We start from the raw sequence: 26,833 nt of genomic DNA, 5'->3' as shown, positions 1-26,833 counted from the left end.
TTTGTGACAAAAAGCATATTTGTTAGATACTTAGAGTTGCATCTGAAATGCCTCATTATGACAACTCTGGAAGGTCGAGTAGTTTGGAGGACATGACCTGGGCACAGAGTGGCAAAATTGCCGGGTTAGATTTACTCAAGGTACACACAATTCAATGATGTGCAAGTGTTAACAAAGAAAATAAGTCACAATTAACACACTTCCATTTTTACAAATCAAGAATCATTAGTATTGCATTCAAAATCAAAAACAAAGCTTTTCTCAACTCTTGCAGATTTTTTGTGTTTTAACAAATTTAATTAGTACAAATCAAGTACACTTGAATAACATACATGGTGTCATTCATGATTAAAAAAACTCATGAGAACATATATCTCTATGGGGGAGAGTTCTGGGCTGAGGCAAGGTGGTATAGCTCTGCATGTCTCCTCCCATTTACGACGCATTCCGAGCAATGGAGCCTATCTTTCTCCAATTCCTACATTCTCATTGGTAGCCTTTATCTTAAATACCATCTTCAGTGTATGTGTAAAACAAACCTCCTTTTAGGATTTGTCCGTGGTAGGTCATGACATCATCAACCAGTTAAACATTTGTGTGAAAACATAATTCATTACAAGGAATAACTGGCCTGAGCCATTTTAACCTTAATTCTTAATGGCACATGGTTTGCATAAATACTTCAAGCAATATGAAGAAGACTGAGTAAAGAGGTTCTTAATAGCTATCTCTTCCACCGGTTCCCCATCTCCATTGGAGATCTGGCAAAATGTTTTTAACTCCAATAGTAAAAGAATAGCAGTTACAATTGTGCTTGTACATTTTCTGGATTCCTTATTTCAACATGAATAATGTAAAGCATCTCATTTCTCTATTGAGATTGATGACAGAGGAGATCAGGAGATTAAGAACTGCATATATAATTTACAAATTATGAGTGTGCAAATTCTTTTGGATAACTACTCGTTTTTTTTTCTTTATAGAGTAAATTGTATGACAACATTGTTAATTCTACATTTAGCTAAGCCTTCAATAATAAGTGTACATAAAGTCATTGGGCCTCATTACAATTTTGACAGTAGCCTTGCTGGTGAAACCGGCAGTCTGCTGCCAAACTTGCAAATTTGACCCGGTAATTGCCCTTTCGCGGGTGCCAGAATTAAATTCTCCCCATTCCCATCTGAGCCCCATAGATACCTCCATAACCTCCACTACCTTCACCCACTCACTTCAAGGGTACCCTTACCAAACTCCTTAAATCAAAGAACGAATCCTCTTTTACCCCTATTTACCCTCTTGCTTTTACTCCCAAAAGTGCACTCAAGTGAACCCAAAGCGCTCCAATTTAGCGCTCCATGAAGTCATCCTGCACAGCTGGACCACGGCACCATGCCTTTGGGGAACAGATGGGCCTTTATGCAATATGGCGCCCGCAAACCTCTCCTTTTCACTGTGGATGTAAGAATGGTCACCACATGAGGTGGCACAGCCAACCTCTGCTTACAGACAATTTTGTAGGGGTGGGCCCCTTGATCACCTTAACCCAATTGGGCCCACCACCTGAGGAACGAGTGCACATTTTAAAGCAAGTTTATTGTAGAATCATCCGGGGAGCAGTTAAATGACACCGTGGAGTCAAACTAACTCAAGTTTCACTGAACCACATAAATTGACACATTATATCGAATTTTGCAACAATTAAAACACTCCCACATATTTTACTACAATCCACCCCCGCATGTGATTGGAAAAACCATCTTCAAAGAAATCCCATTTTTCTCCAATTCCTACATTCTCATTAGTAACCGTTATCTTAACTACCATCTTCAGCTCATGTGTAAAACACACCTTATAGGATTTGTCCATGGTAGGTCATGACATAATCAACCAGTTAAACATTTATGTTAATTGCACATGGTTTGCATAAATACTTCAAGTGATATGAAGAAGGCTGTTTGAACAGGTTCTCTTTGAACTCGCGATAACTATCTCATCCCCTGGTTCCCTGTCTCCACTGGAACATTCTAATCTAAATAACTGACATTTCATCACACAAAGCACATCTTGAGAATACAATTGAACATCCTGGATTTCTAATACTTTTGCCTCGAGCATTGAATCACCCCCTTGTTTTACTGCTGGTCAGAAGCAAATAGTGAAACCCCTCTTCAAGCTCTCATGCATTCAAGAGATTACATCTGCTTTCTGTGATACTATAAGACCATTAAAACCATGGCCTTCTCCTTCAGCTGAGTTGACCATTGCTAAGGTTGTAGTTACTTATTTACCCATCCTCTGGCTTCTGAAATTCAGCAGAACCAGTTTCTCAAAGTGAACCACTGACTGCCATGTTTTAATCTGTTTACTACATGTAGATTCATAAATACCCTGTATATGTTTACTCATTGTGTATGCATGTTTAATAAATACTATACTTCCTTTACAGTGGATTCTTTACGACAGACCTGCCTTTGCCACATGCACATTTAAAAAACTCTTTGTGCCTGCTTCTGGCCATTCCATAGCACACCTTGTCTGAATCGCATTTATATTTCCTTAGGCGGTTTCAGCATTTTGTCTTTCTATGCGCATGCAAAGCTATTATGTATCAATTTAAGCAAAAACAAACACTAAGTAACACCTCATTGACATTTAACTATACAGGATACATATGAAATTGCAACATCGCACCCCATTCATCGCACCCCCAGTCACAAATATGGCGCACGACATAAACCCCTCTTGATCGTGGGGACCTTTCCTGACCACCCCATCACCTTTAATTTGATCTCCAGGCAGTTAACAACTGGTAACACCTGCTTGCATGGTAACTGTTGCATAATGAATGTGGTGTACATGCCATACTTGGAAGAGTTCTCCCAGGATACATTATGATGCAAACCATACTGTGAGGATGGGATATGATACATTTTCTGCAGGGCAGGGAGTGCCATGAAAATTATGGACACATTGTATCCATATGTCCCCTGCACCAGGAAAAGCCTCATGTTTCTGATACACAAGCATAGGACCATCCTTTTGTCTCATACTTTGTTTAAGGCAGAAATGCTAGTTCTAGGTTAACGTACAAGGGCTGGTATCATACATATGCATACCCAAACAACATGCACTGTATGTATCACACATTTCAAATATGGCTGATATATGTGCTATATAGCCTAACCTGTGAACATTACACTCTAGTAATGCCTCTTAGGAAAACAAAGAAAGCTTGAAAAATATATTTTTGCATAGCATTTGCCTTAAATACATCTCCCATCACTAGATTGTATTGCATTGTAGTAGTCATTTATATAGCGCCCATTCCCATTTGTATGGGCTCAAATCGCTTTTTTGCAGAGATGTAGAGGCAAATCTGTTGTTTCAGTCCGAAGCGGTCATGTGACCAGCTAGATGGAATTTGTAGCTGCATTCTTAAGTGTGTGGATGGACAGCCGTGCCTGCGGCAGATGCCCATCAAAGTGGTGCATTTATACATACCTTAAGCTCCAATCAACTTATCTTAGATTTCATTTTGTCATCCAATCTTCTGTGGGTAGACAAAACAAGCTACCTTGGTAGACTTTTCTAGGCACTATGGACAGGCTACCCTCAAGTCTACCAAGTTTAATAGATTGGCTGAACATCTTCTAGACGGAACAGACAGGCTACCACAGAAACTAGGATAATGGGATTTTCTAAGCACAATAGACAGGTTATCTCTATATTCTTACTACTTATCTTCCAAGTTCTACAAATGCTAGCAAAAGGAGTCTGCTAAGTCTGATATCAAGGATAGATGCATGTAACCACTGAATTACAATGAATAAACTAGGCAGTTATAAGTGCAATGGAGGGTTACCAACATATATCTTTGTCCGTCATGGGTCGGCTAAACATTATAAGTTGTACATTCTTTAGGTGTAACCCATGTGCTTTCTTCTAGTTGCAATGCCAGGCTACTCGCATCTCTAGGTGCAATCCGATGGCTGTCCTTAAAGGTATTGTAAGAGTAAAAGTGGGCTAACATCAAGAAACTTTCAGGTCCAGTACCAGGCCCCAGAGCAGCAGCTTGCTATCCTGCCAGAATTTTAAGCACTGAAGAGGCAATCTTAATAATTCTTCTTGGTGCAATTAACAGTCTGTCCCCAAAGGACTTCAGGTGCATTGGGACGGTTCTCCCTTTGATCTTCAGATTGCTGGGAATATCATCATAAAGCATCTATCTAAATGGACAGACTAGCGAGAGAGTGCTACACCATTCCAACCCCTCCTAAATATACCCAGCGAGTCACATTTCCTTCCCCCAAAGTCCCTCTAATTGCACCACATCTTCTACCCCAAACAATCCATCGAAGTGCATCACATTTCCTACCACTGATATCCATCCAAGCTTGTCACATTTCCTCCCCCAAAATCCATCTAAGTGCTTCACATTTCCTACCCCCAAAATTGATCTAGGTGCGACATATTTCCTACCACCAACAATTCATACAAGTGCATCACGATTGCTACCCTGCAAAATACATCGAAATTTCAAGTCCTGATCAGCTGTACTTTACATTGGTGACGTACAAGATACCATCAGACTGTCATGTGTTGTATGATGGCATCCTGAGTGTATCATTCAGATAGCAGGAGGCCCAGGAGCTGATGCGTGATTGTGTGCAAAGAGTGTTCTGGGGGTTGAGTTAGCAGGGTGGGTCACCACGACAACGGCTGCATCTGCCTATGGGTTTATGTATGAGAGGTTGTAGGTAATTGATGTGTGTAGGGCAGGCCGCTGCGACAACAGCCGGAATCCGCTGCAACCGGTGCTTGTTAGTGAGTGTTAGTGTTCGATAAGTAAGGCTAGTGCTTGTGAATGAGGCTATGGCGATGGAAATGAAGACGGGATGAGGATGTCAGGTTATAGAAGGGAATAGCCATGTTTTCAGTGTCTTTCTGAATGAGACGTGATTATCAATGTGGTGTATGTGGAGAGGAAGCAAGTTCCAGATCGTAGGGGCTTAGATAGAGAAAGAGGATCTTCCCAATCTGGTGGAATTGTAATGGGGATAACGATGAGAAGAGCAGAGCCAGGTCTGAGGTTCCTGGTGGGTTGATAGCATATGAGTTTATCCTGGAGGAATTCAGGTCCTTTGTTGCAGAGGGCATGGTGAGTGATGCATATGGCTCTACAGGAAGTTTGTCGACTGATAGGAAGCTAGTGTAGGACTCTGAGTGCAGGGCTAATATGTTTACTAGGTGAGAGGCCAATGAGGAGACGAGCAGCAGCGTTATATAAAGTAACATAACAGAAAGTTAAAAAAGGAATTTAATTCCTTTTTAAGTCGCTTAAATGTCTGTAGATATGCAATCCTTGAATAATTGTGCAAGAACAAAGCTTCGCATTACAGGTATCCTAGGGCTAAAAGATAAAAAAAATACTAGTTACAACTTATTTATGTTTTTATTTTTACTTACGCAAATATATGTATGGATAAATACATTAAAAATGACCCAAAAAACAATATGGATAAATACAGATGGAAATGGTGGAAAAATAAATACCATAAAACCGGGAGCCTTAGTTAAAAGTACTAGTATCGCACAACTGTTTTTTTTTCATTTCCTGTCCTTTGTTCAGGAGTAGGGCCAAGGGAGACAGTGGGACTGGTTTCTATGAACCCTTTGTTATGGGGCATAATCAGGGATGTCATTTGTGGGTTGGCAGGGGTCGCAGGTGCGAACCCTTAGGTCTCCCTTGATACCGTGTGGCTCTTTGTTTCTGGAGTGGCTGGCTTTCGTGTTCAGTAATCTTTAAAACACAAGGGGTTCCCCAAGTGTAACACTTTGAGCAGTGACCCTAAATAAGAAAGAATAGGAATAACAAATAATGTGTCTTTCTGGAATTCTATAAAATAATTCTAAACTCATAAAAGGTTTATTTCAGGCACACTTCAGGGGGTGAGTCAATGATTTAGTCTGTTCGTAAACACCTTAACTCAGCCTTTCATCCTTCTGAGGTTGATAAATGAGTACCAACACAGGTTTAATGCTTAAACGTAAGTGCTACATTAACACATCATTCTCATTTGGCCTTGGACATCTGCTTGCATTCACAGTAATTTGGCAATATTGGCATATACACAACGATATCAACGATACATATGGTGATCCATTCTTGTATAAAATGTACATCACATTACATATATTGCATAATTAGAATGCAAGGAGTGATATTTTAATTTCACGAAATAATACCCCTATACTGAAACTGTGATAGCACATATAAAGAACGTAAAACCGGAAGTGCCCACCTTTCTACATCCATATTAGCTAAATGGCTGAAATTATAATGAGTATTTTGGTTGAAAGTAGATTGACGCCCGTTTTCTTCCTAATTTTGAACTGAAATGACAGGATGTGTCCCATTCTCGTTATTGCAGATGGAAGCGTGCACAGTGTACGCCTGTGTGAAAAGCAACGCAAGCCAAGTTACTACGGTGGAGGGTGAACCAGCTGACCTATCGGCGCCCAGCACCTACGCTATCAGTTCACGGTATGGACAGTTTGCTCGAACAGGTGCCCAAGCTGAAAAACACGTGCTTCCAGGGAAGCAGTATTGGCTTTTTTGTTTAATGCACGCATTCGGCGGGTGCTGTTATCAATTATAAGCAACCCCTCGTTTAATCATGAGGGCCCATGGAGAGGTTTTGAGGAAATCGCATGGGGAAGATTTATCTAGCTGGCTTGGGAGAGTGGAGGCATCTGCATTTCCACACCCTCCCTCATCCTCTTGGCCATTCACCTCATCCATCTTAGATGGCAGAGCTTCAACAGTTCCTGGTATTGATCTGCAACCTGACACCTGCAGAGCTCATTTGCTGCTCAATTCCTTGCACAAGTGCCTCTTTTTAGCAATTGTTTGCACATGGTTTCATTTGTTTTCACTTTGTTCATAACCATGTATTATTTCATATTCCACAGTAATATCAGTTACCCGTTCTGTCGTAAAATATGTGGGTAGCCGACTTGAAAAACTGAAAAGGCAAGTGTTTGCATCCCATTTTGCTACATTGGACATGGGCAAACACTTTGCTCATGCACAGTTTTGTTAATAGCATTGCATATTCATTTATTTAACCCGTATTTGTGCAAGTAATATTGGGATGGTCCAAACAGCATTTGTGCATGTGCTAATATGATTGTGCATGTTAAAAAAGAAATGTTTGCACATCTGCAAACCTAACGTACTGCCACCATTGGTGTTCTAAGGCATCCACTGCAGAGAGCTGTGTAAATCTTGCCAGTTCCACTCAGAGCTCGATTCTGAAGTGGTGCTTAAGTACCGGAAAAAGGTCAGAGAAAGCGTTAACTTAAGACCTATTCTGAAGGTGGCGCATTCTTCCGAAGTTGGAATGAACGCGCCACTTTCAGAATACATGTGGCAGTTGCTAGTATGGGTGGGAAACCAACCTAGAAACTGCCCCATTCGTAACCTGGATTTTAGCACGGCTATTCTTGTGGCACTCCTCCACTTTATAATGTGCGTTAAAGTGGCGCACATATACGGTAGCGTTTGTGTGCTCGTTTTGTGGAGGAGTGCGACAGGAAGCTACTCGTTCTGTGCAGGTGGGTATATTTTGGGGTATGTGTACAGGTGGGGTAAATGAAAGCACACATGCTTCCATATTTAGTACCAAGACGTACTCACAGAGCCAGTTTGTACTTCCCCACCTCACAAATCATCACAGTAGAGCACCCAGGAACCATGCTCTATCATGATTTCAAGCAAAGTACCAAGGTGAACTCAGAGCACAAAAACAGACTACATATGTATTTCACATATGCTTACATACATAGAACCCATGTGATCTCCCAGATCATGGTTGCAGCAAACGCAATGTCACAAATCCGGTTACATCCCACCCATGCCTTCATACACATCACCAACGTGTTATCACAGAGCAGGGCAATGGTGCACAGAACTGACAAAACTTAGCAATGCAGGGTTGTAAAATATGCTATTAATAGCTGATGTTGTGGAATACAGAGAGAATGGTTGTGAGTGTTCACGTGTACAGCAGATCCATATCTCTAATTGAGGTGTGGATGCATTGGTAGTTGAATGATAAGATCCAGGCTTTAAATGGGTCATCGGTAGGGGCCTGCTGGTGCTCCCAGTGTCCCCCACTAGTTCTAGCCAGACCCCAATCGAACCCTTTGATCAGCTTTCTCGGCAGCACTTTTGTAAAATAACGATTAGCTCGTTGTTTAACAAAAGTGCTGCCGAGATTTTCCATTCCGTCCGAAATAAAGGTGGTGCACTGTCATTTACTCCGAGGAAGCCCAGGACCACTTAAGAATAGTGGTGCAGCCTGGGCGTCCAGATTTGGCACAGTGAAGCGTGCTTTTTAGCACGCTGACTGTGCCAACATAAGAATCGGGCCCTCAGTCTGTAGTCATTATGAGCTACACACAATAGGCAACATTATCACATATTATCAGATCTGAACTGATATATATACATATTCAAGGAAAAAACTTTTGTTGCATGGACATTAAGGTGAGAACTCAATGCAACAAAACCCTGGAAATTCAGCTAAAGCCACCTTAACTTAATGCCCCCTGTTGTGCAGACTATGACCATAATGGTGGCATCACAGATCACATCACTGATGACATCACTAATTACATATCGTATGGGATCACTGATGACATTACAAATCACATCACTGATGCCATCACTGATGACAACACTAATTGCATTGTATATAACTGATTACATCAATAATGGAATTAGTCATAACATCTTTTATAAGTTAGCTCATGAAAACTTTGATTACCTTAATAACAATTTAGGCCATGAACTTGGCCATGACAAAGGCTGGGGTCACTGGTCACCACCAAAGGCCATAGCTAGTGATCGGTTAGTGTTAAAAAAATACCAATGTACATGGTTAAAAGCCATGCCTAGTAGCCCAAAATACACAGTCAGGAACATTGAAAGCTGTAGTCAGTGGCCATGGCTAATGGCCACAGCTAGTGCCCATTAATATGTCAGAATATACAGTCAGCACAGCCAAAGGCAGTGCGCACTGGCTAGTATTGTGTTGAAAACCATGGCTAACAGCTGGTTAGTGTATATAATATACAGTGGTCACAATTGAAGGCCATAGCTAGTGGCTGGTTAGTGTTGTGTATCAGACATTGGGCACAGCTGAAGGCCATCACTTATTGCATTTTATTATTTTAAAATGTACAGTGGACATGGCAAAAGATGTACAAACTGCTCAAGGTAAAAGGCCATGGCTAGTGGCCCATTTATATGTTAGAATATATAGTGGGCACAGTCAAAGATTGTGGCCACTGCCTAGTATTGTACTAAAGTCCATGGCTGGTGCCTGTTCAGTGTATATAATATACAGTGGACACTGTTGAAAGCCTCATACACTAGTAAAGGCTAAAATCTATGGTCGGTAGCTTGTTAGTGTTTTAAAATATGCAGTGCACATGGGTGAAAGTTGTGAGCACTGTCCCTAACTGAAGGCCATGACTAGTACCCAATCATGTGTTAATATATATTTGGACATACACAATGACTATGGCCGAAGCCCATGCTAAATGGCAGTTACTGGTGTAATGTAATTAGTGATGTCATCATTGATGTGATCTGTGATGTCATCATTGTGGTCTTAGTCTGCGCAACAAGGGGTGCAAAGTTAAGGTGGCTTTAGCTGAATTTCCAGGGTTTTCTTGCATTCAGTTTTTTCCTTGAATTTCAAAGGATTTGTTACAATGTATTGCTCACCTTAACGTCCCTGAAACAAAAGTTTTTTCCTTGAATATCAAAGGTTGTGTTACAAAGTATTGCTCACCTTAACGTCCCTGCAACTGAAGTATTTTCCTTGAATTTTGTTATTCCATAGATTTTAGAACGCTTGCAGGCCACTAGCCTGGTCTTTGGCCAGGGTCAGCAGGCATGGCCTTTGGCCGTACCCACTATCCATTTTAAAATGCTACCAGACCAGTAGCCATGACTTTCTGATTGCATGCATTGAGAACTCGCAATGTGGTTAGGCAATGCGCAGTGAGATTAAACACACTTTGGTTAAGCAGAGTTCTCCAAGCGATACACCCCTTTTCTGCACCATCATTTTGGCGTGGGCCGATTTGGCATGCCCATTCCCCTGCAGGGCCATTTCGGCATGCCCTTTTCGGTGTGAAAGCATCCCGGCGCCGTTATTTTGGCGCACAGAATGTTTAGACGTGGCTCACAATGGCTCACAATGCATCCATGTCTAAACGCCCTCTTGCTAAATAAGATCACAGGACTGCACTGCAAAAAGCCTCACCACCTCGCATTGCTTTTCTACTAATTACATTAAATGAATTACATTTTTTTTAAAACTGGTCTGCCAGAGTTTGAGGCCCAGCATTTAACCATTAGGCCACAATGGCTTGGTGCTTCAAAGGCATAAGTTTCATACGTAGCCTATAATATAATATGTTCAGTGATGAGTCTTGACCTCCTTAAGGTCAGGACTCTCTGATAGCAGCGTTCAGCATACATGTGATTTTTATTTTTATTTCTTTTTTTCAGTTGTATAATGTTGCCCAGAGACGGTGTAGTCCTCTTTTTGAGTATATGTGCAGTGTAAGGGGGAATGGGTGGTGTGATGGTGCTGATGGTGTGCATGGTATCCGAGAGGATGTGCATGCAATGGGTGTGTGTTTGATGTGAGCGTGTGTGTGTACATGGTGTGCAGTTGTTCATGAGGGATAGTCGCATGTAGTTTATAATGTTGCAATAAATTAATGTGTTTCATGTTTAATACGTGTTCAACTCTACCACAACTGTATAATGCCTGTCCCATCCTGTTTTATAATGTTACCATGAATCCATATCCCAAAATGCAAAGTGCCTGCAGGTTCATGCCAATTGCTAATTATTGCGCCAAAAAATCCTTGCGCCGAGAAAGTACAAAATGCAAAGTGGCTGCAGGTTCATGCTGCGCCAATTGCGACCTCTCACGCCAAAGAGGTCATGCCGAGAGGTCCGTGCCCCAACTGGCTGCGTCTAACTGGGCCTGCACAAACAGAACCTGTGGCAAAAAGGTTGTGCCATAATGGTGTGCACCTAAATTGACGTGCTGAAAAGTCCTGTCCCGTGCTCCAAGCCCCTTGTTGTATGGCCAGTCTCTTTGTGACTGTTGTGATACATTGCCCAACCCCAACTGACCACATTTAAGCAGCATGGAAATGGTGAAAGAATGACCGGCTGCAAGTATAATATATGCCCAGGTACTTTCTGCACCCACAGCTAAAATCAAAAGCTGGAAGCCATGAATATATGGACAGTACTGCTTAGCTTCAAAGTGAGGAAGGGGCCAGCCCCCTCAGGCCATGTTGCTCTAAGTGGTCTTGTAACGTTGCCTCATTTATTAGCCACCATGACCTGAGAGGGCATGCCCCTTTCTGAGTTTGAAGCTGTGCAGTATCAGTCCTGGTTACTGCAAGGGAGACCTTGGTCGCCAGTGATTTTTCACCCTCGATGTCACTCTAGCTGTAAAAATATCTTTTTTTAATGATGTATAAAACATTGCAGGCTTTGAGAACTCTCAATGTTTTTAGTTAATGCCCTGTGTGATTAAATCATTTGCGAGGATCACACACTTTGGTTAAGCAGTCTACTACAAGCCCCTTGTTTTATGGTTGGTTAAAGTTTAACATTAAAGTAGCACAAAAAAGGAAAAAAAATATTGGCTGCAAGAATACCATATGCCCAGATACTTTTGCCCCCATAGAAAAAAATTAAATACTGGCACCCATGAATATATGCACAGTAAGTGGACACATATGTTAAAGGGAAATATACAAATGTAGTTCAATTGACCTTCTCCTGAAAAGAAAGTGCTCAGGACAAAATAGCATTGGATGTTTAAAAAAAAGTAATGAACACCAGAAACATAACCTGAGAGCAGAAATCTTTCAATAAATATGCTGGCAAGTAAAAAAGGAGCTCACCTTTTAAACCCAGCTATCTGTAGTGAAATATTCCATGGAAAAGAAAATACCAATATTAAACAAGTGCTTGTGGTCTTGTGGGTAAGAGTCTGCATGACAACCTGAGTAAAATCCTAGTATCCAAATACTTGAGCAAGCCTACCAACCTCAAAAAAAACCAAGGGGTTGCATCCGCCCTCTGAAAAGAAGGTACGCTGTCCACCCACATGTGTCCTTTACTGGTGCCCTGAAAGGCAACCACAATCAGGGGAAAATAACTGCACCTGTGTCCAGAATTGAAAACTCTCTTGCCACATCGTGGGCAAATACTCATGACGTACTTGCTCTTCATAATTTCCCCTCCTCACGCCAATGTCTGTCCTTCAACAATACTCTGCTTTATAAAGCTAACTTCAAAAGTGCACATACCATAGTGTCACTCAAATATGTAAATCCTTATAGAACTATGTTAGGCACAAGTGAACAATTGTGGCATTATTCTCCCCCATCTTGACTGTGAGACTAAAATACCAGAATGCAAATTAGCAAAAGGAAAACAAATTGTCTTTGAGTGCAAATCTTTCAAGGACTGTCAGTATCACGGTTTAAAAAAAAATAATGCGGATGCCGTGTGTTATGAGATATTTAAAACTTTGAGAACTCACAATGTTTTTAGGCAATGCACATTGAGATTAAATTATTTTCCGTGGAGCACACACTTTGGTTTAGCAGCGTTCTCCAAGTGCTACGCCCCTTTTTGGTGCCACCATTTTGGCAATAGGGTGATTTGGTACAGGCATTCTACTGCAGCGCCCATTTTGGCGTGCCCTTTTCGGCATGAAAGCCAATCCGGTGCAATTATTTTGGTGCGAAGGATGTTTGGACATTGCAGCTACATCTAAATGCCCTCATGCTAAATCAGATCACAGGATTGCACTGCAACAAACCTTACCTCCTCCCAATTGCGCTGCTTTTCTTTTAATTCAATTAAATTAGTTAAATAAAAAATAAAACATGCAGCCATGAACCATGTTCTGCCAGAGTTCAAGGCCCAGCATTTAACCACTAGGCCACAATGTCTTGCTGCTGAATGAGGCATACATTTCATACTTTGCCTATAATTTTATATATTAAATTATAAAAGGCTAGGTATGAAACCTGTGAATTCTAAACAATAACATTGTTGTAGCATAATTGTTAAGTGACATTCCTTGAACTCCTTAAGGCCATGGTTCTCTGATAGCAGTCTTTAGCAAAATGCTTATTTTTATTACTTCATTTGTTCTGTTTTATAAAAATCCAGGTGCCGTGTATTATGAGATATTTAAAACTAAGAAAACACACAGCATTCAGGACCGTGGACTGTCCATGCAGTAACCGGGACTTACCCTGCTTAGTTTCAAAGCGATGAAGGATCCAGCTCCCTTAGGCCATGTTTCTCTAAGAGTTCTTCTAAGGAGGTAGAGGGGGGGTCTATATATTAGGCAACATGACCTAAGTGGGCTGACCCCTTCCTCACTTCAAAGCTAAGCAATGTTAGTTAAAGTTACTAAAGGGATGGGAGACCCACTGTTGTAAAAATACCTTTTTTATTTTGTAATATTGACTGGGAGACTACAAATACAAAAACGCAATTCATCAAAAGGAAAACAAATGTTTCTGAGTGCATATCCTTCAAGGACTGACACTAGCATGGTTTTAAAAAAGTTAATAATTCAGATGCCATTCGGTCACCCCTCCAAGCAGTAAGTGAAACTGACCCTGCTTAGCTTCAAAGCAAGTGGTCTTGTAAATGTGGATCATTTATCAGGCAACATGGCCTGAGGTGACTGGCCCCTTCCTCCCTTAGAGGCTAAGCATAGTCTGTCCTGGTTACTGCTTGAATGGGAGATCTGGATGGAAATTGATTCACTGACAATGGCCAGTGATTTTCTATAAAAACATCTTTTAAAAAAATGTAACAGCGGGTACCGAACTACACATACCATGGTTATCTGTAGTCCTTTGTAACCTCAGAAATAGCCATGCATATTGGCAAACAGCCATAAAAAATGCTTCCCTGCCCCCCCCAGGCCCTCACCAAGTGCCCCTTCATCTGTGCCAGCTACCCCCACTCCCCAGGTGGCCTCCTCACCTCCCCTGCCCTCTTCCTTTCACCCCAGAGCACACGCTGCTTCTGTGACATAGTTTGCTTTCAGATGGCTATTCGCGGCTATAGCCGAGGCTACAGAAAGCTTTGTGTTGAAAATGAGGTCCCTGGACCCTCTCCAACTCCCAAATTTCACTCAGTGCATACTAGCCATCCTCCCACCTCTACCCTGGTGGCATTTGTATGTTTTTTGACCTGCAAATGGCTTTTTACAGCGTTTCATTTTCATATAACCTCGGCTATAGTTGCAAATATCTCTCGTATCGAGAGAAAACAAGATGGCGGCTGTTTCATTTCTGAAAACCATGATCCTGCAATGTACCATGGGAGATATAACTATAATTTTTGGTCAAGGGGGCACCCCTTTCTCTGTCAAATGTTTAAAAAAACTACGGCATGGAATAACCTTAAACCATGCATGTATCGAGAGTCAACGCTTCGTGCCGAAGTTGTTTTGGACCTGGTCCAAATCCGTCCAGCGGTTTAGGCTGTGCACTTTGGCAAATATTGAGCTTTTTTATCTATGGGAAAATGACTGGGAAGTAGGCTGCACAGTTGGATTTTTTTTTATATAACACTTTATAACTATTTTTATTCTCTAACAAATCTTTATGTAACTTTGCAGCCTGGGGGAGCCCGCAGACTTTTAATCACTTTCGAAATTTTGGACAAATCCGTTACTCGAATCAAAGGTTATTAACAATAGAATTTTGAGGGGTTCCTATATGTCCCCGACTCACCTTAACTATAGGGCATCAATTTCAAATTCAATTAGATAGTCAATGTGCCAACAACATTTGCATCTCTATGGAACATAAGATAAATTGTCTATTTGCAAAATCATCATAAAGAAGTCAAATGGAAAGAAAATGATCAGGGACAGCTGGGCATAGTGCGAGCCAGGGTGCTGGCCCACCACCTTTGCCCATTATGGACGAGCAAAATTCAGCCCAGTGAAAGTGCTCCCCAGTGCCCCTGGACTGGTTTTTACTGTCAAAGGGAGCCATTTTTCCCTTTGACAGTTTAGGTTCCCCAGCATGCATGCCCAATGGGTCATGGAAGAGTGGGGGTATTTTGCTTCACCAGCCTTGTGCAGCCCATTGTATATTCAGAATGTGGAACTACTGCTTTAAATGTGCCTAGGAATTGTTCCTGTGCCTCCAAGCACAGTTAGGCATCCCTGGGTGGCATTCAGGAGGCTCTCCGGCTCCACCATGCATGACTTCAGGAATCAGGAAGCTATCTCTGCTTCCTAGTTCATGTTTGTGCTGCTTGGGAGCCAGGTGGTCATTGTACCAGGCAGCATAGAGAAAGACCTAGACTGCAGGTAAGAATAGATTGCTTTATTTAATGTATGTATCTGTAAGTGTGCACTGTTGAATGAGAGAGTGTCTGTTAGATGGGTGGGCAAGTGAAAATGAGAAATTCATTGATGTTTGAATGAGTTTAAGAAAAAGAGAAATACATGTTTATGAATGCATATCTGTCTGTCTGCCACTCTGTCTCTCTCTCAGGGAGCAGGCCCCTGATAGTGCCCAAAGGATTTGGGGGAGGTGGGTATTTGCAGCCAGGACATGGCATGTTTTAATGGAATCAAGAGTAAAGCAATTATGATAAGTGTTATTAAGTGGCAAGACTGTTCTATGTTGGTGGGCTATTTTGTATATATGTTCATACTGTGGCACAGCACTTTTAATGGTTATCAAGAGTAAATCAAACCTAATCAGTGTTATTAGGTTGAAAGACTGGCCTACGTTGTAGGGCCAGTCTGGATATATTTTCTTACTGTGACATGGCATCCTTAAGAGTAAAGAAAACAAGTTAAGTATTATTATATGACTAGACTGTCTTAAATGTTATCAAGTCACCAGATTGGCTTCTTTCTTTGCCTACTTGCCATCTCCCACTAAAACACCAACTTCTCCTACAATAGCTCAATGATATGCACATAGAAGGATTTGATCTGCAACTCTCAGATTCAACACAATCCAAAGGTTTCACTATTGAAACGTGTCCCTCCAGAAACACACAGCAAAGAAGGCCCAAACGGCATGCCTCTAAATCAATCCCTTCATCCCATCACAGGCCTTCTGGACCATAGTGCCGGTCCTCGTTGTCTCGCACATCGATGGGGAAAACATCCTCCTCATTGTGCACGCAGCCACTCACTTGGCTCCCCTAAAGCCAGACCACAACAAAGCACGCCATTTTACAGGCATGTGGAAATTTGACTGAATCTTTCCCCTCCTACATGCTGCATTGGCTTTTTCTCCAGGCGAGAATATTGTTGAAGACTGCATGTGTCATCTGCAAAGCAATCGTAAGTAGCACACGATTGTTCCTGATGGATAAGCTCTCGATATGTGTTGGCCCATTCTCCTTTGCAGAGCAAATTGACAAACTGGCTTGATTCACAACTCTTCACAAATAGAGGACCTGCAAACAATCCTTCTCTTGTCATGTACCCACCCTCTGGAACTCAAACCCAGCATTGGCTCAAAAGGCCCCCACACATCTCCATTTTTGTAAATATCTCAAAATGTGGCTTTTTCAGCAAAACCTGACCACAGACTAATCAAATTGGATGCACAGACTGATGCACAGACTGCCACTCACAATACTGTGCTACTGTTAAAGGTCGCAAGCCCAAATGCCGTTTACCAACACCTTCTACAGCACTCGGCTGCTCTTGAGCTTTAAACAATAAAATAAAATAAACATGTTGGAAGCACCCAGAACATATTTTCTGATGTGGCATTGCATTTATTACTGTCATCAAGAGTAAAGCCAGTATGATGAGTGTTGTCATGTGGCTGGATATGCATATATTGGAGCAGCTAGCCTTGAGATGCATTCTTATTGTGTTATGGCATATTTACTAGCAAAGCAAAAGTAAAATTTTATTTGGGCATACCGGCACTCATATGTTTTCTTATACTATCCATACTGGCCCTCATTACGACCCTGGCGGAAATCGAAAAACGATGGCGGAAATGCAATACCGCCATCGAATAGCGCTCGGTGCGATCATGACCCGTCACCGCAAAGTACGATGCCATTAGCGACACCGTAGTGAACGCCAACGCTAACTGCACCAAGTACGCGCGCGCGCGCCATGCCAAACCGTAATTACCACCATGGCGCAACGGTACGCGAATTCTGACCCTAGCGGACATGCACCTAACGCCATCAAGCACGGCGGAAAGTACCATTCCGCCATGGTGAGAAGTACGGCATCGCGAACCAACCGTAAACGGCCCTACTGAGTGCCTGTACACCGCTCCCTGGCCACATTGTACAACCCCCCGTAGGTGCAATGAAGTCACACAACCAGTGAAATGTACTAGTCATCCATGCCTGCCAACGAACAAATGAATCTCAAGAGGGCCCAATGGGAGCTGCAGGGCACAGATGGCACGAATACAGAAGCTATACAAATGGACATGACCTCAGTCTCCCACCAAGAAACGCACGCAAACACAGGCACCTGTGACCAGCAATATTCCGATAATCACATCATTCCACCAATCCAACTGGCTGACCGGCATCTGTTACACAAAAGCTAATCCCCCGCCCCTGAGCATGACATCATCAAAACAGTCATAATGGCAGCCCTTATCCCTGACCTCACTGGGCTTCGTAGGCAAACGCGCCCAGCACAGTACCACGCAACTATACCCCGAAGCTGGAACCCAATGCAGATCTCCTCACAATACATCGCTCCCCAAATAGTAATATGCCACATCACTTGCAAAGAAGAACGCTACACGGTTCATATCAGAATAGAAATTTAATGCACAACAAATTCTCCAAGCCCATACAGCCATTAGGCCATGAACTCCAAAATACATTTCACCATTGTGGGCTGCATCCGCAATAAATGACCAGCTACTTCTTGTGTGACGCCCTGTTCCTTCATGGTACACAGGGGCTACATTCTCGTACGGAAAGGCAACATGGAAGCGCCTAGAACCGCAGGGCCGTCCCAATAGGGAGGCACTAGTCCAGCTGAAAGGCCGAAATGTTGCTCCTAGCCACTAGTACTGCGTAAGGGCATGTGGCCCATTGGCGATCGTCCCATAAGATTGTAATGCTGCTCCACTGATTAACACGAAGCAGCAGGTGTCGGGAGTAAAATCCATCTGCAGGAGTGGCATACAGATGGCAGTGGCAAAAGGGGAGGAGATACCTGTCACCCAAATGAAATGAAAAAGAATAGTATGGGCATCAGAACTTCATTTGAATTACTCACTTCAATGATCACACCAAATCCACAGCCATATGCATGCTAGCCCACTCCAAAGGATCATCACCACCCAAAAACCACTTGCGAATCATAACTATCCATATCGAGGTGAAAACACTATCACAAACGAGTGTACCTGTGCATGCGTCTGTTAAAACAGAATCCATCAGATGGGATTGGTAACGTGCATAGACACAAGTGTCTGAAGGCGCGTCGAGACAGGGAGGGCTCAACAAGGCCAGATAGACGATGGTCCCACTATGGCAGCCCTGCATCACATAGCGCAGGGGAGGCGGATAGATTCCAAGAAGCCCTGTACATGGCAAACTCTGTATCAAATCATCTGTCCATGCATCCATACATCATTCCCTCATCCCGTAATGAAAACGCCTGTTTCCATACTCACATAACATGTGAAATTTCCATTGAGTCTGTGCGTTATGCAGCCTGCAAAATCCACTGTGCCCCAGCCCGTAATTCCAGTGTTGTGAAGTAACATGTATTTGGAAACGTCCGGCCTCATCGCCCACGTCGCTATTGCGCATCCCAAACTATTCATATCAATCATTGCATCCTCGCCATGGCCCCTGTCCCAAGGACATTGAACAATAGAACGTTATATTTGCAGTCAGACCTGTGGGCATCTCCTCGCCGCTAGCTGAAAACCGAAAGCGCCGCCCTTCGAATTCCTCATTTGCAACATCACGTCGAAAAGGCATCTGTGGCCGCTTGAATTCACAAATTAATCCATCTAGTGCGGCTGTGAGTGAAAATGGCAACTGCCTTCACTCACAAATGGGACGCCCCGACCGTCGGTGAACCTCGGTACAGTGTTGCATGAGGGTCCACCGTTACTCGAGTACTACGTTCCACTGACCCTTCACAAGTCTGTTCGCGACTGCAAAGATAGTATGTGAAACAATAGGACCATAGCCGAATGAACATATCAACCAATGTTACACTGCCATCGGGTACAAATACATGATTGTAATAGCAAGATGCCATTCGTCGAATTGCAGCGTTGTGTGCGGGACGTGCTCGCCCAAAGGGGAGAGCAGCTTGCACAGGTGGAATGAATCACCACAGGTGGAGGCCATACAGCCTGAAAACACATAAATTGCACACCCAGTCTCCTCCCACAACCACACCCACTCCGAAATGCTACCGGCAGGACTAGCAATGTTGGCCCTGGGGGACCTGATAGCACTGCAAGTACTCCAACTTCAAGAAGAAGACGAACACCAACTACAACCGGCCGCACGGCGGAGACGCAGGAGGAGGAGGAGGGCAAGGCAGGGCCAGCAAGGGCCGCCAGCACAGCCACTACCACCACGCAGGCAGCCCGCAATCCCACGCCTCCGAGCACATCCGTTCAACCTCACTGATGAGCAGATCCACACCCTCTACCGTTTGGACCGGGACACCATAACCGCCATTGTGGACATGACACAGGCTGACCTTGTCAGCATGATAGATAGCCCAACCGCCATCCCACCCCTACTGAAGGTGGTGTCTGTACTCCACTTCCTGGCCACAGGCACCTACCAGCACACAGTCGGACAGTTGCATGGCATATCACAGCCACTGTTCTCACGGACACTATTGCAAGTGCTCGATGCCCTCCTGAAGCACGCAGACGACTACATCTCTCTACCACGCTCGGAGCAGGAAATTACCAACACAAAAGTGGGATTCCATGCACTTGCCGGCATACCGGGTTGCATTGGTGCCATCGACTGCACCCATGTGGAATTGGTCGTCCCACATGCCATGGAGGCCCAGTACCGCAACCGAAAACAATTTCATTCTCTGAATGTACAAATGGTGTGTGACTCCAACAGGATCATTACACATTGTTGTGCCCGATTCCCTGGATCAACCCATGATTCTATGGTCTTGAGGAACTCTACAATACCACGCTACATGGAGCGACACGCAGGGAACAGATCCTGTCTACTCGGTGAGTCTCATTTCATGCATGATGATGTGGGGTATGTGATGCGGCAATGACCTGGCAGGAAGGGGGGGGGGTGCGTACGTAGCAATGGCATTCCTCAAAATTCCTTTATTGTCCACATACAGGTGAGGCCGGGTATCCACTGAAGAGATGGCTCCTCACACCAGTCCGGAACCCACGGGACCAGCATGAGGAGGACTACAACCATGCCCACTCACGTACCCGTGTAGTCATAGAACAGGCATTCGGCCTACTGAAGACTCGTTTCCGCTGCCTCAGCAGGTCTGGCGGGGCACTCCTGTACCGCCATGTGAAGGTTGCAAAGATGGTCATGGCATGTGTCATGCTCCACAACATGTGCGTACGTAGAAATGTGCCCATGCCCCCTGACGCAGAACTGCAAGCACATGATGATGGTCATGATGAGGGTGGGGATGTGGCAGCACCTCAAGGAGTCAGCAAGGCACAGGAGGGCCGTGACATTCGTCAGCATCTCATAGATGCATGCTTCTAGCACTCACGCCTGGTGGCTGATACATGGACACGGGACTCGTGGCACTGTGTGTGTCTGGAACATGCACAATATGGACTGTACGCCTATAATGGCCTTGTACACAAAGATCAATGTCCACACATCTCATTGGATGATCGTGCATTGTTTATGGCATATGTGATATCATGTTAAACACCCTATCGACCCGCCACCCAAGTGAGCCCAACACACCCCCTCCACCCTCCTACCTCCCCCCCGAACACCAGTGTCCAAAGATGCTCATTGTCAGTGGGCAGTCGCTATTGCAAGCCCCCTCTGCGGGTATCAGGGGCACCCCTGCCTGTGGAGCGCAGGTTCCTCCCAGATCTACGTTGGGGGCTGCCCTGGACGGAACTTGCAACGGATGATGTCTCTGCCTGCTCACGTCCATGCATGTCCCTAAGGGTTTGTGAGAGCTCAGTGAGCACACGGCGCACTGCGGCAAGTTCGGCACATACGTCTTTGGACGTCGCATGCAGTTCCCCCCTCAGGCTCTCGGTGCTTCTCTCCATTTGTACTCTCAGGCTCTCGGTGCTTCTCTCCATTTCTACTCTCAGGCTCTCGGTGCTACTCTCCATTTGTGCCCTTAGTGTCTCTGTACTTCTCTCCATTTCTGCCCTAAGTGTCTCAGTTGATGTTTCTATGTCTGCCTTAGTGCCCCCACATTCATCGGCATGGTCCTTGAGGAGCGTGGCCAGTTGCTGCTGTTGCACGATTACCTGGTCGAGGGACTGTTGCCTCTGCTGGGCCATGGCCATTTGCGGTGGTGTCACAGAGTGGCTGATCACCTCATGTTGCCTTGCCACAGGGCTTGTGGGGGATGGCCAGTCGTCGTCTTGTGGGTGCCCCTGCGTGGTATCCTCATGGTGTATGGGATGGAACAGACAGGGGGATTGAGACAGGTCATGGATGGATGTAACTTCGACATCCCCGTTTTCTGTGTCGGAGCATGCTGCCATTAATGCTGTGTCACCTATGGTGCTGCTGCCACCAGAAGCAGTGCCTACTGTGGCATCCATTGGGGGGACCTGTGGTGGTGTTGTTGTGGGCATGCTGGCTGCTGGGGTGCCTGTTGGAGTTCCCTCCTCTGTGCTGCCACTTGATTTGTGCTGCTGCCGTGTCTTGATGCGTGCAGCTGAGGTGGAGGGTCTTTGGCCGTTGGTCTTGGCCCTCTTTGCAGGTGTGCTGGTAGGGGTGTCCTGGAGCTCGTCGTTTGGATCGGACCCTGTGGTGGAGTAAAGGAGGGCGAGCGTTATTAATGGGTCTGTGGGAATTGGAATGGCAATGTATCACATGCATTGGGGTGGTACCTGAGGGTGATTTGGGTCGGGGCCTTGGAGGTGGTTTCATTTGTGTGTGGAGTGAGGGTGCAGTTGTTTGGCAGCCTGCAGTTAGGGTGTGCCTGCTGCACGTGTAGAGGGTGTTTTTAGGATTTTTAATTATTTATGTATTTGATGTGAGTTTTAAAGTGTGCTATCAGGCCTATGTATGTGGACGTTCTCCTGGACATGTGTTCCTGTTGCACTATGTGGGCACGTGGTACTTCACATGATTGGATATTGTGGTTTTGGCATTGTTTTATTTGGGACACCTACCTGAATCTTCGGATGTCTGCACTCCTTTCTCCATCCCTCCGACTCCCTCTATGCTCTCCATTCCAATGGTGGAGGCACAGATTTCTTCCCAGGGGGTCAACTTGATGGGTGATTCCGATCCTCCCCCGGTAGCTGTGGCAATGTTGCGGTTGGCAGAAAGTATGCTACGGACGCGTATCCGCAGGTCGTCCCATCGCTTTCTGCATTGCTGTGGGTTGCGGGGTGCGGTCCCCACCGCACTTACCCGCTGTGCCACCAGGGCCCATATGGCCTTCTTGTTCGCAAGTGCCGTCCTGGTCATTTGCGTGGAGAAGACGGCGGCAGCATTCTCCTGGAGGGTCTCTGTGAGCACGGTCAGTTCCTCACGGGAGAAGTGGACCTGCCGCTTGCGGTCGCACGCTTTCTTCGCTACTTTTCCCATTTTTCTTGGTTTCACTAGGGTGGATGACGGGTTGGGATGTGTCTCAGGGTAGTATTTTTAATGGTTGTGTGGAATTTGTGGTTTTATAGGTGTACGGCGGGATGTTTCCCGTTCCGGGACCATGCTTTTACTTCCGTTTCCGTATATTTACGGTCACCGTACTTTCCAGTTGGCGCTCACTGCGGTGTCCGCTGAGATGGGTGGCGGTATTGCACCTAGGGCGCCGTACGGCGGCGGTGTGGGGCGTTTTAGGGTCATTTACGCCATCGCGGACTTTGCACTTCCGCCATGGCGTGGTGCTCGTGCCCGATGGGTCGGAATGAGCCGCACTTTGCTCCATCGTGCAATGGCGGAAACGCTATTCACGCTATGGCGGTCCGGTCGGTTGATTTCCGCAAGGGTCGTAATGAGGGCCACTGTCATTATGCACAAAACCAACATGAGTATGTTCTGATATGGGATGCTTGCAGCCACAATGGAAATGTTGGGGCCAACCAGCATGGAAATGATTTTTATTCTGGCATATATTGAGGGAAAATGCATCATGAACATGTGTTGGAAAATGCTCTTGTGCACTGCTGGTGACTTGCAGCTATTACATCTTTTCTTGGGTTACCCTACAAAACAAACTGCAAACTGTCTGGCTTTTTACTATTTTTATTTTAATTGTGTGCTGTAAAATTGACCATTTGAACTCATTATTTTAAACATTTTCTCTGGGTCAGAACCCCATAGAACCTCTTTGCTCCTTCACCTCCAACTCCCTCAGGGTCAGTCGCTTCTCCAAGCAGCACGTTGTGGGTAGATCTCTTTCCGCGGCTGGGGCCACCACCTGGAATGGCTTCCCTGCCACTCTGAAACTTCAAATCATCTCTGGTTCAAGGCCTTCCTCTTTGCTTCTTCCTTTGCTCTTCCTCTGCCCTGCTGATCTGTCTGCTTTAGCGCCATGCACCTGGTACACTCTGATTTTGGGCCCAGGTCCCTACCCACACAGCCACACACCTACACTACCTCCTGGCAACCCTTGCACTTGGGTATGTATCTTTAACCCTAGAGTCCCCTTACCTGTACTTGTCAGGCTTCCCTTGTCTGTGCTTTAAACCTTGCACTTGCCACCCTGGTGGCTGCAATACCAGTTGTTGTGTTTGTAGCCCTTGCTCAGCACTTTCCACTTCTCCCCTCTCCCATGCACTTCCCCCCTTCAATCTCCCCTGCACTTGTGCGTTCTTAATGTCACTGGGCCTAGTAAGATCATTGTTTTTTCCTCCCTTGTTTCCCTCCCTTGCCTCGTCGCGCTCTGATACACTTGTGTATGAGCGCGATACAAATAAAATATATCATATCATAGAACCCCACTTGCTTGATTTGGGTACCCTCCATATGCTCGGTCACTCCCACATATTTGGGGGGGAACATGTATGCCACTGCAATTCAAATATTCACGAGAGCCACTAGACATATATTCCGGATTTCTGTATCTCCTCTTTTACTCAATTGCACAAAACTATAGGCTTCATTTCCAGTGCCAAGGATGCAGTTTGTACTTTGATTCAGAGCTTTCCTTTAAACACCATATTTTATTACCTTCACATGCTTGTCGTTTCCATCTTTACAATATCCAGAAAGCTGTCCATTTCTGACGTCTGATGCTACGAAGCTCTTGTTATCATCAATAATTTTTCTCGCCATTTCTATTGTTCTTCTGCCCTCTTTGGTCTCCCGCTTACTCATCTAGCTCCCCTAGAATCTATTTTTAATGCCTCTATTCATTTACTTTTTCTTCTGTCCCCTCATGGTTCTATTTCTTCATCACTCTACACCCTTGGTTGGCTTCCTTTCCAATACAGTCTTAAATTCAACTTCTTATGTCTAGTTTTTAAATCTCTTCATGGTCTTTTACTGACTACCTTTCTTCTCTGATCTTATTCTATACCCCGACTCTTACTCTTCGCTCTTGCTCTCAATTTCGCCTTGTAACTCCTTACCCCCCTTGTGCACGGACACGTTTTCGTTCTTTTTCGCTGTTTGCTCCCCTTCACTCGAACACCCTTCCTCTTTCTCTTTGGTCTATCACAGTGCTTTCTTTGTTCTGGGACTCCCTTAAGTCCCACGTACTTCACTCTGGTTAAATGGTTGTTAAAGTTGTATCATATCTCATTTTATGTACTGCCTGCCGCTATGTACAGTGCTTTGGAGTAAAGCACTCCATAAACTACAAATACAAAAATACAAATGCAGTTGGGAAAGTTGTGGGATGATTCGTTCAAATCCCACTATGTGATGTTTTGTTCACACATTCGTATTGTTCTCACAGAAGTGTGTGCTCCTTTGCGTCATGACAGTTTTCAAGCTCTGTGAAATTATGGCATGTTCATGCATTCTGACTCAGCAAGGCCTCACTCAAGCTTTTCAGCGGGGGTTGCTGCATTTCTCCTCGAGGCTTGTGTCTGCTCAAGCTCTGTCAAATCACAGCATCTCTTCCTCCTTCATTCCTTCCTGACTCACTTAAGATTCTGACATGTTGCTCTCCTCCTAGTGGTTGTGCAGGACTATTTTAGCACCAAGGACTCACAGAGAGTCCCTCTTCTTCCTAACCCTGCATGACCTTTCCCAAGCTTCTCTTTGAATGTTGCCGGCCTTGTTATCTATGCGTGCAACTTCTCAGGACCCCAGAACTCCAAGCATGTTCCTCTTTTTCCCAAAGCTACACAGCTTGGCCCATTCTCCTCACGGTGGGTTGTTCTTCTTCAGTGTCTATATCTTTCATCCTGTGCCTATGTTAGCCACTTTGCATCTCCCTCGGTATCATCTCTCTCCAGGTATTTGGCTTTTTTTAAAGGTAGCCACGCCAATGATCTGCACTGAATTTCGCAGTTTACATTTTTTTTCTGGTTTAATGTATGGTGTGTGATATTTCTTTTTCGGTAGTTTACCTCAGTCCAAAACTGTGAATGCTACTTATCTGAGCTATATGCACACCTACAAGAAAGCTGAAGGAAGCGGAAGCAATTCAAATACAAGGGAAACAATCTGAAAATGTTCCCAAAAAAAGACCAATAACTAATGAACAGCGTTTTTAGATCTCTGAGCATGAACATTTTGCTATAGAAAAAAAGTCATGCAAATAGAAGTGAGTAGATGTAGCTGCATATATCACTAGGCCGCATAAATACAAATGGACAACTCATCACCAGAGGAGGACAGAAGAAGACAGCCTATTGCTAAATAAGCAAGGAAGATTGCAACACGAAATTCTAAAACACTGATTACAATCTAACAAAAGATACCTACTTTTCAACATCACAGGACAATGGCAAAGGGAAGCTCTATAGAGTTCCTTTATGTTAAATAAGATCCGACTCTATCAGGTTAAAATAGGATTTTTAAAAACACTAGCTCTGGAAGGGCCTGGAACACATTTTTTTCTTTTTCGTGGTGAAATTATTAGGGGATATGAGAATTAGAATGATAATACTGTGAAGACAGGGTAGTTAGGTGGACAGGAGTAATATTAAGTGTAGGCATTCAAAGGATAACACCAAAGTTCAAAGTAACAGAAATCTGCGGGGAAAACCTAATGGCGAGCTCCTGATATGTGAATGTTTGCTACAGATCCAAGTTTAATTCATGCCATGGTTGACACCTTACTTCATCCTTCTGAGGTTGATAAATTGTGCACTATGTAGTAACACAGTTTTTTTTTATTGAACTCATTAATAGAATAGATAAAACTCAAATAAGTGATACTTTATAAAAGGTTTACAAAAATGTTTATTTCGAGCCATTACACAGATGGTGTGGTGAATATCTAAATTTAATAAGTATTTGACATTGCTTAAGGTATCGGCACAAAGTTCGTACGTGATTTTTTAAGGGATCATACCCACTACTCCTACGTCCCGTCCCCTTTCCTCCATACTGCATGGGTGGCCACACAAAAAT

The 26,833-nt window shown here is 44.2% G+C and overlaps 1 protein-coding gene across 1 annotated transcript in view; it reads left to right on the top strand.

The window, feature by feature from the left end:
- Positions 1 to 26,833, top strand: part of USH2A (usherin) — a 4,817,015-nt gene that overhangs the window by 3,351,274 nt on the left and 1,438,908 nt on the right. Inside the window, exon 47 of the mRNA XM_069608572.1 lies at positions 6,432 to 6,544. Coding sequence (XP_069464673.1) covers positions 6,432 to 6,544 — 113 coding nt within the window. The remainder of the gene's footprint in view (positions 1 to 6,431; positions 6,545 to 26,833) is intronic.

The sequence above is a fragment of the Ambystoma mexicanum genome, chromosome 4q, assembly GCF_040938575.1.
Source record: "Ambystoma mexicanum isolate Mex_15411 chromosome 4q, UKY_AmexF1_1, whole genome shotgun sequence".
Classification (NCBI taxonomy): Eukaryota; Metazoa; Chordata; class Amphibia; order Caudata; family Ambystomatidae; genus Ambystoma; species Ambystoma mexicanum.
Note: the sequence above shows the minus strand (reverse complement) of the source record. Positions and strands in the feature narration are given on the sequence as shown.